This window comes from Saccopteryx bilineata, chromosome 4 (assembly GCF_036850765.1).
Source record: "Saccopteryx bilineata isolate mSacBil1 chromosome 4, mSacBil1_pri_phased_curated, whole genome shotgun sequence".
Taxonomy (NCBI): domain Eukaryota; kingdom Metazoa; phylum Chordata; class Mammalia; order Chiroptera; family Emballonuridae; genus Saccopteryx; species Saccopteryx bilineata.
Genome location: NC_089493.1, coordinates 221,599,522 through 221,616,231, shown reverse-complemented (window position 1 = coordinate 221,616,231; position 16,710 = coordinate 221,599,522). Strand labels below are relative to the sequence as shown.

Below are 16,710 nucleotides of genomic sequence, written 5' to 3'. Positions count from 1 at the left end.
GTTATCAGCTAGCAAAGAAGTTTTCTTCTGCAAACCTGGGCTTCCACCCAGGCCTTGCTTTAGCTATATTCCACCTAAAGGCTGTCTCTGAACAGTCTCGGCTCCTGGGTTCAGCCCCCCACTGTTGTCGTCTTTGCACTTTCCATCCTGCTCATTCCCATGGAGGCAGAAAGGGAGGGCCGGGGCCATGGACCAGGCTGCAGACTAGGAGGCAGAGGCTTTGGACAGAAATGGCGATTGCAGGTAGTTCCAGTGCCAGATTAGGCTACAGCAATGCTGAAACAGGTAAACATCTGAAAAACTAAACATAAGATTTTCACTGATTTACAATTCTAATCCTAAACAGTCACATATTTGAAATTCTTTGTTACTGGGTTCATTTGTAAACAGCTCTTCATTGAGATTCTCTATAATTTAACCATCCCCCACCTCTAATAATATAATATAAAACTGATTTTTAAGATGTGAAGGACTGTAACAGTGTAAGGGTATATTATGCTCGATTATAACATGATTTTTTTCATGATGTAAAGAAAAGTTGCACATCACCACATCTGTTGTATGAAATGTCAGCCAGATGATCAAACAGACCAAAGTTGGGTTTTTTCCTGTTACTCCATCCAACAACTGAATATATTTTTCAGGTGTGTAGACTTTTAATCCCCAAATGATCTTCCTTTACTATAAATCCTCAGCCTATTCAATACTTAATTTTATATCATTTCACAATATTTAGTCCTCAATATTTAGTGTCTTCAGACACCACTACCTTAAATAAATCAGCATACACTAATAACAACCACAGCAAAAATACAGGGTAGATATTGTAAAATACAGACTCAGTGGATGAAGCATAGAACTAGCGCACCAGAGGTCACAGGTTTGACCCCAGTCAGGCCACATACGTGAAGCAATCAATGAGTACACAACTAAATAGAACAGCTAAGAAACAATGAGTTGCTTCTCTCCCTTCCCCCCTTATGCTCTCTATCTCAAATCAATGAGAAAAATATTGTTTAAGGATTCTTAAGATAATAATGAAAAATAAAGTGCAGTCATATTAGAATACCAGAAGAGCATTTTCTTATTTTGTGACTTCAACAGCAATCACTCTAGATATCTAAGTATTACTGTTTAGAAAATGAGAGTAAGGACATAGAAGTTCTTCACGAGCCACTTGGAGCCACTATTGTGAAATTTTGCTTCTTATTATCTAATGTTCGTTTAAGTTTTTATATTCTAGTGCCAACATGACCCAGTGAGTATCTATTTTTAAAATAAAATTGAGAAGAAGGAAGCAAATGACTTAATAATGAATGTGAAGAATTGGATTGAGTATTATTTTATGCTTTTAAAAATATTATTGCTATTGCAAGTTGAATTTTTGTAGTAATATTACAATGTTGATAACCAACATTATCTTTAAGCTTTCCACATTAGATAAGCAGCAAACACAGAAAAGAAAGATTTAAGGTGCAGAGATGCTGCTGAGGTAGCATTAGTGTGAACTAGATTCCTGTGAGGTAGTGCTTAGTGAAAAAGATGTGCATGCGCAGGGTTACAGAAATTCTGAAGAGAAAGAGGTGTCTAATTCCGAATGCCAGCAGGCAGCATCTGGTGTCAGAGGCATGGCTTGCAGTGTTCTTTGAGCTTTCCTCACCATTCAGGGTTCTCCACTTTTTTAATAAAGTAATATATTTTTGATATACAAGTCATAGAAATTAAAGTACATGATAGAGACTTCTCTAATTTTAGAGAAAAAACATTTGAAACAAGGAAATAGAGCATGCTATGAAATTCAGAACTCCAACCTATTGTATTTTAACCAATTTTTTATTAAGCGTCCTTACATTTGTTGTGTCTGTTTAGGGTTACTAGTGTTAGTAAAGACTCATAAAACCTTTTATGAGTCTTTTAATTAAAACTATTGTTTTTTAAATTTTTTTTCTATTTTGTGGACCACTGATGAATTCTTAAGTTTCTTCAAGTCAAGTGGCTATTTTTCAAAGTTTAGAATCATTTAATTTTCTAGAAATAATATTCTGTGAAAAGAAGTTAAAGTGAGTAGTTTGTCAACATGAAGAAGTATATAAAAAAGCAAATTTATATTGATAAACTTTGAAAGAAAGGATCTTTAGGGGGATTTAAAACACCAAGGAATTACAAGGCTATGCTGAAGAGCAGACCAGTTAAATAGGAGAAGTCAAAGCAAGATACCTAGCTTTCCTTACATGCCATCTACTGAAAATTACTGCCAAGTCAGTCCTCAGCAGCTAACGTTGAACTACAGGTCCTAACTTCCCCAAAGCACTGAAATAGGTAGTGTGGTAGAAGAAACTTATAAAATAAACCCTCAGGGAATCCTTCTCCCCCCCCCCAACCCTTTAATGATTAATCCTTGAATTGTCAAACAACATGGAAAATAATAGAGCTGCGTAGTTCTAAGAATTAAATGGTATTATCTTTTTAAAAGACAATATTAGGTCTTTTCACCTCTCTGGACAAGATTAAGGGTATGTGTTCAGTGCAGAAAAGAGTAACTTCGAACAAGAGGTGCATATTACCTTTTTTTATTTTTAATGTAATGTTATTATTATCTATAACTAAGCAGGCTGCACCCAGTAGAAAAAAATGAGAGCCTATGTTTTATTTCCTTATTTTGAAACAGATGATTCAACGAGAAGCAGATGTGAAAAGTAAAGTAACTGCTGTGGCGCTGACAGACTCTGTTCACAATGTGTGGCACCAAGAAGCCGGCAAAACGATTCGAGAATGGATGAGAGAGGTGAGGCGGGCGTTTTCATTGCTGAGATGAATGAGTATGAACTTTACATGTTGAGCCTCCACCAATTTATATCACCTACCACCATCAAACTTTTTTTCTAGAGTCAAAACATTGAGAGGGAATAGGAAAATCTGGACATATTTGAAGTAATAAGAGAAAACTCTTCTGAAGAACACATATTTCTTTGAAAGTCTTCTTTCCTTTTATCTATTTATCTATCTATCTATTATCTATCTCTATCAATTAATCAATCATTTTCTGGCTTTCTGTAGAATGTTATATGTGCATATAACATACAGCCAGAACTTTGGCTGAAGAAGATCATGATCTATTAAGAGATTATTATTCCCCGATGTTTATGTTTCCACCAGTTATTTAGTATTGATGCTGCTTAATTACAAGAAAGAGACAACGGTACACTGGGTCTCGTCCTTTTTGAAAGGCGGTTAGTATGTGCCACTCTTAAATGGGTTGGCTCCCTACTACCAGGAGCGGAGAAGAAGTGAAAAGCAGAAAGTGTCTCGTGAGATTCAAACTAGCAGAAACCCAGGGGCTGGTGGTGGTCCAGCCTTGGGTTAAGAAAGCTTCTTGTCACACTTTTTAAGGGTTAGTGAACCTGAAAACTAACGGAGACTTATTGAACATGCTTCCATTTTTTTTAAACTTTCAATCCATTATTGCTTTTATTCCTATTTCAGATAAACAGTTGAAGTTTTTATTTACATTTACCTTTCTGATATTATAAGCAATTGACATCAGCCACATCATACTGTAGCAATTGTTTAGACAAATCACATACTTAGATGAATGAGCTGGTTCCTTTTCTGATTTTCTCCCAGTTTTTGTTACTAGAATACCCCGACATTTATTCAGCTGACCTCTTACCATAGGTATCCCCTTGTGGTGCACTGTAAGGACCATCGAGTTAATTAAAGAGTTTCAAAAAATAGGACTAGGCTGTCTGATCCCATAGTGGTGTTAACATGATGCCACCAACCCTTTACACTGCGGTTGTCGTCTCCATTAGAAAAAGTACTTTCATTATAAAATGTCCCAAATAGTTTCACTCCATTTCTCATAATGCTGTAAACATATAAAGGTGAATTTTTAATCTATTCTAACATCCAAGTGCTTTCTAACCATATTACTTTTTATTTATATTTCTTCTTTTACAATTCTTCCAAGGGATTAAACTTTTTTGAGAGAAATTTTATGTATTTCATGCTGATCCTTTTTTGTGCTATTTGTCTGCCCACATGGATACACAGACAGTATTATGTAAGTAGTAAGGTTAATAAATGAGCTATTAGTTCCTTTTCCCTACCACAATACCAACATGGAATTTGGGACCTGTCCCAAACTAGAAACATCCCTGTTCATTATTTTTTAAATTAGGCATTCTCTGTGTCTCATTCTGAGTGACAAATATAACACAATTTACTTAGGTTTACTTTAAGTATTTCTAACTAAGACTGGATTAGGTGTCCCCTTTAGAATCAGAAATATTCTCTGTGTTTTTCATCTGGCTGAAATAGGCAGTAGTTAAAAGCATGTTAATTTAATCAAAATTGCCATTTCTTTGCTAATAGCTTTCATAGAATTTTTAAATGTTATAAATGACCTATCTCTTGACTAGTTCTTTCAGTTCCTTCAGTTATACCTTAAACATGAAGCAGCATGAAGAATTTTATTTTATGACAAACCAAAATTCAACCCCAACTCAGTCACCTAGCTAACTGTAGTTTTGGGCAAGCTACTTAATATCTTTGAAATTCAGTTTTCTCATCTGTAAAACATAATACCCACCTTGTAGATGTGTTTGGGAAATAACAGATGTGAAGAAATAGTACAGTTGGCAATTTAAAGAAGTTTAATAAATCACAGCTATATGATTGCTGTTAGCTTCTCACTTCCAAATAATATGAAATAATGAACTATATTTCCTTTTGTTTTATGAATGATTTTCACATTCAGAGAATCTTGGACATTATGCCAAGAGTAAAAGGGATGAACAGGAAATTAGGAGAACTGAGGGTTTTTTTTTGTTTTTTTGTTTGTTTTTTTGTTTTTGTGTTTTACAGAGACAGAGAGTCAAACAGAGGAATAGACAGGGACAGACAGACAGGAACGGAGTGATGAGAAGCATCAATCATTAGTTTTTCGTTGTGCATTGCGACACCTTGGTTGTTCATTGATTGCTTTCTCATATATGCCTTGACCGTGGGCCTTCAGCAGACCAAGTAACCCCTTGCTGGAGCCAGCGACCTTGGGTCCAAGCTGGTGAGCTTGTGCTCAAACCAGATGAGCCTGCGCTTAAGCTGGCGAACTTGAGGTCTCGAACCTGGGTCTTGGGCATCCCAGTCCATCTCTCTACCCACTGCGCCACCGCCTGGACAGGCAGAGAACTGAGTTTTGATAATGATTCTGGCTTAGTCACTCACTAAGTAAATCGATAATTAAGGATCAGGCATGTACCCGGTACTGAGATTTACGGGCCTGGGAAGGCCACTCTGTCTTTTTCTGGGCCTGGTTCATAATTGTGAATTAGAGGTGATAACTCTACTTCCTGCATTATTTGAGAATCAAAGATGATGACCAAGAAGAAAACCCCTTGAAAAAAAAATGGTATTATATTAAGAAATGAAATGTATTATTAAAGAAAACACTATAATATCCCAGAGATAAAAATTATTAGATCATAGTTGATGGAGCTTTGAAGTTATCCGTGCTCAGAGCTCTTCCCTAAAACAAGAACAAAAAAGGAAACTCTAGGAGACTATGCCAGATATCCTTGTAAGAACTCACTAAATGTGTGAAACCCTCTCCCCTTGTAGAGAATCTATGTGGTTTGACAAGATAACAGTCCAGTGTTTTCTAACACTTAGGATGACTCTCCATCCCCTGTTCTTTCACCTCTTTTAGTCCTTGTCCATTCTGCATGACTTTTTGAAATAAAGAAGACAAACAAGCTTTTGGTCAGTAAGTAGAAAGGGCTAATGTCCTGAGCAGGGGTGTTGGGACAAAGTGTAGTAGGGTGACCTTTGTGTCCCTCAGTGTCCACTCCTTCCAGTCCTCCTGAGCTAGCCTCAGTTGGAATCAGCTCAGAAACTGAGATATTTGCAATTTCTCTCCCAAGAAAAACACCTTGGCTAACCTGGAATGTTATCCATAAAAATAGTGGTCTAGTTATAGATGAAGCTGCAGTGCTTTCGGCCTCTTGATGGTTGGCTTCATTATTTCACCAAACTCTAAAATTTACAGGTAGGACAGTGGTACAGGTTGCCTACTCATTCCTGTTAGACTGCACATCATAAAACTGTTTTTTGGGTTTTTTTATTTTGTTTTTGTTTTTTTACAGGGACAGAGAGAGAGTCAGAGAGAGGGATAGATAGGGACAGACAGACAGGAATGGAGAGAGATGAGAAGCATCAATCATCAATTTTTCGTTGTGACACCTTAATTGTTCATTGATTGCTTTCTCATATGTGCCTTGACCGCGGGCCTTCAGCAGACCGAGTAACCCCTTGCTCGAGCCAGTAATCTTGGGTCCAAGCTGGTGACCTTTTGCTCAAACCAGATGAGCCCGCGCTCAAGCTGGCGACCTTGGGGTCTCAAACCTGGGTCCTCCGCATCCCAGTCCAATGCTCTATCCACTGCGCCACCACCTGGTCAGGCTGTTTTTTGTTTTGTAAGCCAGTTTAAATTAATATGATAAGTTATTGATGTTAAGTGTTTACTATAAAAGGACTGATTTTTTAATCCAGCATACAAAGAATTTAGCATACAAAAAGGAATGTTCAGTACTATATTTTTGTATTACTTGTATAATTGTAAAATATCAATTTCTTTTAAAAGAAAACAGTCAAAGAGGACTCCTTTTTAGAAATTACTCCAAATGAAATATCCTACCAAAAGACTAAGCATACCTACTAGGCCCACCTCATGATGACAGGCAGAAGTGACAGAAGGCAACTCTAAAGAAACACATCTTACCCCAGGCTCCAGGCCTGGAAAGGCTGAGTGGGCAAAGATGGACCTAGAGGATATTATGCAAGTGTAATAAGCCAGGCACAGAGAGGAAAGCACTCCATGATCTCACCTATAGACACATAGAAACAGAGAGTAGGGTGGTGACTACCAGTGGCAGGGAGGTGGGGAGTGGGGAGATGTTCGGCAAAGAGTGTGAAGTTGCTGTTATGTGCATTGCATAAGTCTAGAGACCTGATGATCCAGCCTGATGACTGTACTTAATATTGGGTTAAACACAAGAAATTTGCTAAGAGAATAGATTTCAGTTTTTCTCACTACACACACATCCACAAATGATATCTATGTGAGAAGATAGGTTAATTTGCTTTACTATAGTGATCATTTCACTATGTATATGCATATCACATCGTCATGTTACATATCTTAAACATGTAGTTTTTATTTTTAAGAAAAAGGGCTGATGGGGGCGCATGTCATTTCCTGACATACCCCTGACTTTTGAGAGTCTCCGGTCAAGCCAGATCTATGATTCTACATAGCAGTCCTTACCTCCTCACTCAGCTGTGTCAGTGCCGGGAACACAGCCTGGTGAATTGTAGTTTTTCTTGTCTGAGGAGACAATGCTGGCCATGTTAAAGGTCACTGGGTGAGGCTCTGGTGATTTACAACTCAGACAAATGAAATTGAATTGAATAAAAACCTAAACTCAACCAGGTCAACGAGAATCTCCAAATACTTCCAAATGCCTTGCAGTGAACACCTACTGCCTATTTTCTCTTTCAACATAATATAGTAAGCTCTTACCTTTTGTAAAAAATGTTAATTCATTTTATTCTTGGTTCAAATGTCAAAGCTAGTCACTCAGCACTGTGGCCTAAAGCCACTTCTAATCTATATTGATAGTTCCCAAGTTTCTGGATTTCACAAAGAAGACAAGTTTCAACCACAAAAATCTGTGATGTCATAATTTCAGAGCAAAAGATTTTCAGATTGAAAACACTTAACTTGAAAACCACTCATTTATAGTGACTATTTTTCTCTTTTTCCCTCAGACTCAGAGAACCTCTAGTTGCATAATCCAGCCCAATCTGCTGGTTATTGTCAAGGACGTCTCTCTCTCTCTCTCTGCTTGTTGGTTAGGATAAGGCTCTGTTGGTACCTCTCTAGTCTAGCATTCCTTGCTGCTGTCTGTTGGGCACCTGAGAATAAGATCTCAGGGACTCAGAACACACTCCAGCATGTTTTTAGCTAAGGCAGGGCTTTCTCAGGGAGTTGCCTCTGTTGCCAACACGTTGCTAGTGTTCATCTCAACTGAAGAACTGAGGTGGTGGGGCAAATTGGGGCTTCCAGAAGATGAACAGAAGAAGCATTAAAACTGTGAAAGAGACTTGGTTTCTAAACTATAGAAACACATCCTAGAATAGGGACTTACATTTGATAAGATAGAATTTCAGACAGTTTGTATTAATATATAATGGCTGTATATCTGTCTTATAGTTCTTTACATATATTTCCCAGTATGTTTGCATTATTTAGTTCATTATACTCAATGACATGGCGAACATAGTTTTAGGTTGTTTTGCCCTTTTTTCTGTATATTTTTCCCAGCGGGGTGAAATATCACACGTGCACACATGTATACATACACTCATCAAACTTGTGGTATCAAACCATTACAATCATACACAGGTACTTTGTCATTCCTGAGAACTTTATACATTCTGCCTTAATAATAGACTGTTTCTTCTCTATCCTATTTTTATGAGAGATCAAAGCCTAAGCCTGTGTCCAGATAAAAACTGAAATTTCAGAAACATAAAATATTAAGTTTTATTTTGCTCTAAATGTTTAAGTTAAAGGTGACCTGCATAAAATTCATTTTGTTCAGCTTTTTAAAGTCAGTGATAACGAGTTAGAAGATGATTAATCACTTGCACATTGTAATATGCCATCACTTTTATTAATACTAGAAATATCCTATAAGACATAGTTTTACATATGTGAAGTGTAGGTGAGCAGTATTAAGAGTGACATATCACTTCGGTAATAGCTGACTTTCATCAGATTTGGAGGTACTACTAGGATGAATAATAATTAAAATATATGCCTAATCGCTGCCTGTCTGTCGGTGGTGCTAATTGCTGACATTGAAAAGACTGAATTGTTTAAGAAAGCGAGAGAGAAAGAGAAAGTCATTCTTCATTGAAGCTATCTCTCTGTATCATTGGGAGCCTATTTTTAGTACCTATAGAAGTCATGATTTTTGAATTTATTAGGGGCTGTGATGAATGATAAAACAAATCATCCATTTACATATCTTGACACTGCTTTAGAGAATACTTATTTCTTACAAGCAAGTGTCACATTGTATATAAAAGCTGGCTAATTGTGTGTTAATCTTCTGCATTATCTAGAACTCTCTGATGTAGCATTCTATCAATAGTAATATTAATTTTACTTATTGCAAATGTATGAAATATCTTCTAAACCCTATTTCCTTTATAATTTCTGCTCTCTTACATTGTACAATTTTTCACTCGGCTGCTAATTAAGATTAGGAGTGCAAGTTAAGAATACATATCCACTTTAAACAATCACGCTTTTGTAATGCATGAAAACAGTAATATTTTATCCATTTTAAATGTAAAAAGAGAGAAAGCACTTAAGAACATTACTAGATGTTGTGTTTGTTTTCATGGGTTTTTTCCATACAGTTCAATAGTTTCATTGATCCACTGCTGTTTCTTACAGAAATCTTCCATCCTTTGTGAACTTCACTTTCTAATCTCATACAGCAACCCGTCCTTTATGTTATTCCTGCTCTCCCTGGTCCCAGAACAGTAGGGTTGCCTTGACAAATCTATTCAAAAGCCATTCCTCGGCCTTTATTGGTGGGGACTGGGGCCTTTGAAATTCTCTCCTCACTGCAACACAGCTGACATATTCTTCCAGACAGAATGAATTAAGGAAACACAATGAGACACTTGATCTACCAGTCAAGGATCTTTCCGCAGTGAGGACAGATTCCATGGTGCACAACCAGGACAACAAGCATCTAAAAATACACAATACATGGTTGTTTACCAGAATAGCAATCAGCGATTTTTCCAACATGATTGATAGGATGATTACTTTTAAAATAAGATTTGTCTGGAAATTCATTGTGTGTGTGTGTTTTAGAAATTTTTTAAAAGCTATATATGAGGTTAATCACATTTTTTTTGAGCCAAAATTCTGATATAGACTTAAAATGTATGGAAGAGATATAGATTATTTTTATTTCATTTGTCTTGAGCTATAATCATTATTCTCATAGAGGTTAATCTTTAATATTGAAGGCTTTATGTCTTCAGATACACAGCTACAATTCACCAGATTGTGTTTCTTTTGTATATTTAATATATCCTTCATTGAAGCAAGTCCAAGTAAAAATGAAAAGGTAGTATAGTTACATGGACCAGGTTTTGAGAAGTAGGTACAGAATTTGTTTCTTCTAGTATTACAAAGAATATTGTTTTAAAATGTAGCCACTTTTTCTCACATTCAAAATAATATTCATTTTCCTCTAAAAGTTGTACCCTTTTCATTTTCTTTGCATCATAATCCTAGCCTTCTCTTAGAAATAAATTACCTCATGGTTCATAGGTCACATGTCTCCTTAATATCAGTACACATGATTTCCTGAATTGTGCAAGATAAACTTTTTCCATAGTCATGTTGGTCATGAATAATTACTGACAGTTTACATAAGAAAACTTTTTACAGTGTATGAAAAATAATTGAATATACCTCTAGTGATTTATTATATAAGATAAATTAATCTCTACAGCCTGAACACTTGGTCTTGGCTTAAATTATGTTTCAACAGAAAAATTGTCTATTACATTGCAGAACTGTTGTAACTGGGTCTCTAGCTCAGAACCATTAGACACATCAGTGGAGTCCATGCTGCCTGACTGTCCCCGAGTCTCAGCAGGTATGTGTTTGATGAGATGTATGGTTTATTTTTAGGTGAAAAAATATGCTAATGAAATGTGGAATTCTGTTTTGCAAATTCATTTAAAGATTTATATGAATTATTGGTAACACATGGCATAGGTCTGATCCACTACCAGAAATTTGCGAAGTAGCTGAATGTTTACCAACAAACTCATTCAAGATGAGTAGGTGACCCGATTTGAGAGTAACGTAGACAGTTGCTTTTGAAGCTTAGGAAGACAAGCTGTCCATAAATTAAAAGTTGATATAAGACAAGAACTGGGTAGCCATACAGGATCTCAGAGTATCTCTCTGACTGAGTACCAACTCAGTGATAACAACAGGCAATCAAGGCTGTGAATTCAAAAAAAAGAGAGACTGTTGTGGCATAGACTCTTTAGAAAAGTTTTTGATGCAAAAGATTTTGGCTGGACTTTGTGTGTTAGGATTTGGATTGTAGGAAAACGTGCAGGATGGCATTTTAGGCAAAAGAAACTGTAATGTAAGGAGCAGGTGCTAGAATGGATCTGAGGATGTTCACAGGAAACTAAGGCAAAACTGGCCTGCCTATTGAAAGGAAAGGGGACGGGTGAGCAGCTCAGGTGGACTCCAGGCGGGGTTGTGGCTGGCGCTGATTTCTAGCCTACAGCTTTTGTACTTTTGTCTCTAATCTCCAGATAAGAGGAGCGAGTGATATTTTCATTGCTTTCTTGTTTTGGCTTTCACCATCCTAACCAGTTCTGATAGTAAACATAAATTGAGCAGTGATATCTGGTTATGACTACAGAACAGAAATGGGCTTGCTTTGGCCATAGGTGCCAGAGAATAAGCGGAAGTTTTGAAGATGCACTACACCATATAGCACTCAGAGGAGACAGTGAATAGCTATGCAGTTAGAGTTGCAGGCATGTATATGCATTTGAAGGAAATAATTTGGAGAACAGTTTAATACTACCTAGTATTAAAGAACTGTTGTAAATATATTTCACTGTCATTAATTCCTAAGCTTGTCCTGAGCTTTGCTATCATTGTAGCTAAATTCTTCTGGCCTGTCAGCTGGGTTCAATCAGAGACATAGACTAGGAGATGCATATATCACAACATATATACATATGTGTATGTGTATATATATGTATATGTGTGTGTGTGTTAATACAGTTGATTTTATTTATTAGTGGTGGTAATGTTCTATAAAGTTTCAGAGAACACTGAATTATTAAGTGCTGAATTATTACTCCTAGGGAAAATACACAGTTAGGTTCCCGCAAACCTCTGATCACAGGAATTTCATCAACTGATCAATATATAACCTTGTTTTATGAAAGTTTCTGTTTAAAGGCGCCTAATTTAATATATGTTGTTGCTTCTCTAACAATGAACTCATAGACAATAGCATTGTAACTCAGAATGAGGCTTATCTAACATACTTATTTTCTCCATCACAGTCTTCTTGTGATGTGGAATACTAGACCACACTTCAGCACTGTACTTGGGGGGCCATTACAAATGGTGAAATCACTAGCAAAAGCACAAAAATGTGAAAAACATGGCAAAAATAGTCTGTGAAAAACACACCTGTTTACAGCATGAGATGGGAAACAAGAAGGCAGAACATGGCCTTAGTTCCTTAGTTAGGAATGTGCATGTTGAGCAGCTCAAATTCTTCACAACTCTGTATATGCACAGACCGCAGGATCATCATGAGTATTGATTTGGGGGGTTACAATATATTTTAGTGAAGTAGGTGAATTCACAAATAGAGTAATCCACAAATAACGAAGATTAACTATATATAGCAAATAATTTATTACAGAGATTTGGCCAGAGCTGGTTAAGCAGTCTTTGTTAGAATGTCGACTTTGCATTCGATGCTAGAACTTGAGTCTGTAGAGCAGACAATCACTAAGGGAAGATGGATATAAAATGGCAGAGAGCAAGATTGAGCTAGAACCCATAAGCATGAACTAGGACCCATGAAGATGAAATTAATAAATCCATGTCAGTTCTTGTGGCTTCTGTCCTTGGTGGTGTGGGTGTCCTATAGAAGCCAGTGCCCTTTGTCATGGAGCTAGCCATGCACACACATGGCCTAGGAGTCAGAGATGCCAAAGGAGGAGCATCCAGGGGAAGGTGGAGCAGATGCAATCCTGGCCATTGCCCTCTGCCACCAGGTGAGCCAGCAGGTAAACACCAGTATGTGTGAGCTCAAAATTGCCGCTGATTCCATTTAACCCTCTAGATTTACCAGGAAATATCACTTGTGTACCATCCTTACCAGAAGCATACAGTTTGAAAAGAAATTCTGGGAAATGTAGTTCAGCCTCATCAAACTGACATCAGAGCCTTTACAGCCCACCCCTTATCAACTTGGCACTCTTATACATCATCTTCCACAAACTTAATCTCCAAATAAAGATGTTAACAAAGTTATATTTTCACCTAACATAATACAACCATCCATGTACAACCAAAAACACACTAACTCTTTCCCCAGAAAAGTATACAAAGCTACTTCATTTGTCCTTGGCTGATGTTCATTCTTGTCACCTTTGGTATTGTATAATTTAAATACTGAGAGATAATGCTAATTGCTAGTGACATATCTGATATGATAAGGGAATTAGAAGAAAACAAAAATATTAAGTATATGTGTATTCATATCAAAATAAGGAAGAAATCCTCCTATTACCTTTCTCATTTTTGCAACTGGTCATGAAGTTGTAGCTGGTATTTATAACTACTGTATTCTATATTTCCTTTGCTCTCTGCAAGCATCTCAGCTCATTATGGTGGCTTGCCTGGTGTGATGACTCTCTACCTTCATTCCTGTAGGGTCTGGGCCATTACCAATCCTGCCTAGGATTAGATTATAGTTTTCCCTTGATATTAATCACAAGGAGTGCTAACATGTATCTTAGATGACTTCCTGCATTATAGACATACTCCTCTTTACCCTTTATTGTATAGTAGCAGCTCAGTTTTCCCTTAGTAATCAGGATTAATTAATTGCCCCAGCCAGCATAGTGACACTCTCCAGTCTTTGTTAATTCAGTGGTATAAGAAGCCCAAGATGTTAAGGTGGTAGTCTCAACTTCCAGGTGGATGGAATCATTGTATCCCCTGATGTAAGCATTCCTTCCTGTGGAACTAAGACCTTTAGAGCATCACAGCCGAACAGTATGGGAATGGGAAGCAACAGTTTTGCTAGTAGATTACTCAGGGTAATAAGTAGAGAAGCCAGTCCCACTTCTACCTCTTCATTCCCAGATCTGGGAGAAATAGAACAGTATATTAGATGCTGATTTAGAGCAAATACCACATTCTGAGGACATTGTTTCAGCCCTACAAGTTATCAGGCACTATAACCAAGTCTTTAAAGAATTATTCACCATCCTATGAAGCCTGCTGCATAAGGATAACTGGGGATGTGGTAAGGCCAGTGAGTGCTGGCAGACCTTAGGCTCCATCTTGTCCTCTTGCGTGGTCTCCCTGACGGAAGCCAGCTGCTGTGCTGTGAGCTGCTCTACGGAGAGGTCCAGGTGGCAAGGAATTGGTGTCTGTGCCAAGCGCCAGTGAGGACCTGAGGCCTGCCAACAGCCACATGAGTGACCTTGGAAGAGAATCTGTCCTAGTTGAGCTTTGAGATGGCTGCAGCCCCTGCCAACACCTTAATTGTGGCCTTGTGATACACCCTGAACCAATTACCCAGCTAAGCCATGCTTGGATTCCTGAACCACAGAAATGGGGGGTGATTGATGTATATTGTTTTAAGCTACCAAGTTTTGGGGTGATTTGTTCCACTGCAGAAGATAATTATTCATGCAACAGGTTTAAACTTCAGCTCTCGTGGTCTCTCAAGCTAAAGTAGAAGCAACCTTAACTCTTTTGAAACTAAAGCCTTGTAAAGCTTATCTTTGCTCTCATACTTAGGGTTTAAGAGCAACTTTTTCTACAAAGGTACTAAAAAGCTCTTGAAGACGGTCACTCTTATACTTGCTCCCCCAGTACCTCATTAGGCTTTGCTGTATGATTTATCAGGGGAAGGCTATTAAGTTTCTTCTTTAGCACACTCATTCGATCTGACATTAAGTCATCTCACTATTCAGCTCTTCTCTGACCAAATTTTTCTCAGGACAGAACTTCCTACTTTCTGTAAAATGCTGGGTTTTTATTCCAACAAATTTGGCCTAACTCAGGAGAAGATTTCGTGTACACTCCCCAGCATATTTTGCAAATATTTACCAAGCATTTATTATGTTCCAGGCACTGTTCTGGAAGCAGTCCACAACAACTTATCATGACTACTTTTTTCCCCAAGAAAATGTTTTAGAGAACTGTTTCCTGGCCTGTTGCTAGTGGGCAGCTTCCTCCTCCTGAAGCTGGCATCACATTAGGTGGCGTCAAACGAGAAAAGAGTGAGGGCCGGCACCCCAGCGTCTTCCACACCAGCTTATCAAAACTGAACATCTTTCATTCAAAATCCGTGATTTCTTTCAAAGAATCCTTTAAAAAAATTTACCAACGGTATGACATGATCAAATGGGCTTTTAAAAAAGATTAATGTAATAGCTGGGTGAAAGAGAGGAACAAGAAGCCAGAAGCAATAGACTCAGCAGGCTGGGACGGTAAGGCGGGCCTGTCAGGTTGGTGACATGTACTGGAGTGCTGGCCATGGGACCAGAGAGGATGGGGAGCTCTCGCAGACAGGGCTCTCACTCCTGGATGACAAGTAGAGTGGGAAGTGGAGGCTAAAAGAAAAGGAGGAGACAATGGTAACTCAATGAAAACTAACTGGAATAATAAGTGTCATGGGGCCCTGGCCGGTTGGCTCAGTGGTAGAGTGTCAGCCTGGCATGCAGAAGTCCCGGGTTTGATTACCGGCCAGGGCACACAGGAGAGGCGCCCATCTGCTTCTCCACCCCTCCCCCTCTCCTTCCTCTCTGTCTTTCTCTTCCCCTCCCGCAGCAAGGCTCCATTGGAGCAAAAGATGGCCTGGGCGCTGGGGATGGCTCCTTGGCCTCTGCCCCAGGTGCTAGGGTGGCTCTGGTCGCGACAGAGCGACGGCCCTGATGGGCAGAGCATCGCCCCCTGGTGGGCGTGCCGGGTGGATCCCGGTCGGGTGCATAGGGGAGTCTGACTGCCTCCCCGTTTCCAGCTTCAGAAAAATACAAAAAAATAAAAAATAAAAAATAAATATAAATAAAAGTGTCATTACTAGAAGAATAAGAGAACAGGAAAGAGAAATGAATTAAGGAGGAAAAAATGATGAGATTGTTTAATGACCTATTTAATTGAATGATAGCAGTTCTGATGATGGCAGGAAATTCAAATGGAAATAACCAAAGTTTGTTGAAGTACCTCGGAAATACTTGAAATTCTCTGTTCACAATCCTGTTAGCTATAATTTAAAATGTTACTTGAAGATTTCAACATGTGTTCTGAGCTCAAGTTAGTAATGGTTATCCAGACTATGCATTTAGTGAAATCTTTTTTTTTCCAGCTTTCAAAATTACAAAGTTGTTGTTATAATATGCTTTTTTATCTTTTGACTATTAGATGTTTCATGGTCATAGCAGAAAAATTACCTGTAAAAATACATAATCATTTAATACTGTATTTTTCCATTCTTACTAAATATGTTTTCCTTCACACAAAGATAGATCTGTTGCACATAGTACCTTAATTGTTATGTCATTTACCTATGAGTGTGTATTTTAAAAACAGATACAATGAAAATTTTTAATTGTACTTAAAATATCACTGATAATTATTTTCACTACAGTATAGTGTTTTCACTTTTCTTTTTAAAGCAAATGTAATGCTTGACAATGCCACACTTGAGAGTGGGCAGTGTTCTACCTTAGATGTAAAATGAAGTCTGACTTTTCAGTTATCATAACATGTAGTGAATGGTGGGGTTCTGATGGGTTGATTATGTATCAAGTGTCTGATTTCCT

At 37.9% G+C, this 16,710-nt stretch overlaps 1 protein-coding gene across 4 annotated transcripts in view; it reads left to right on the top strand.

The window, feature by feature from the left end:
- ARB2A (ARB2 cotranscriptional regulator A) overlaps positions 1–16,710 on the top strand; it is a 497,335-nt gene that overhangs the window by 310,354 nt on the left and 170,271 nt on the right. For all 4 annotated transcript variants that reach the window (XM_066273820.1, XM_066273818.1, XM_066273817.1 and 1 more), the window contains 2 exons: positions 2,669–2,785; positions 10,667–10,751. In XM_066273820.1, the coding sequence (XP_066129917.1) occupies positions 2,669–2,785; positions 10,667–10,751 (202 nt within the window). The remainder of the gene's footprint in view (positions 1–2,668; positions 2,786–10,666; positions 10,752–16,710) is intronic.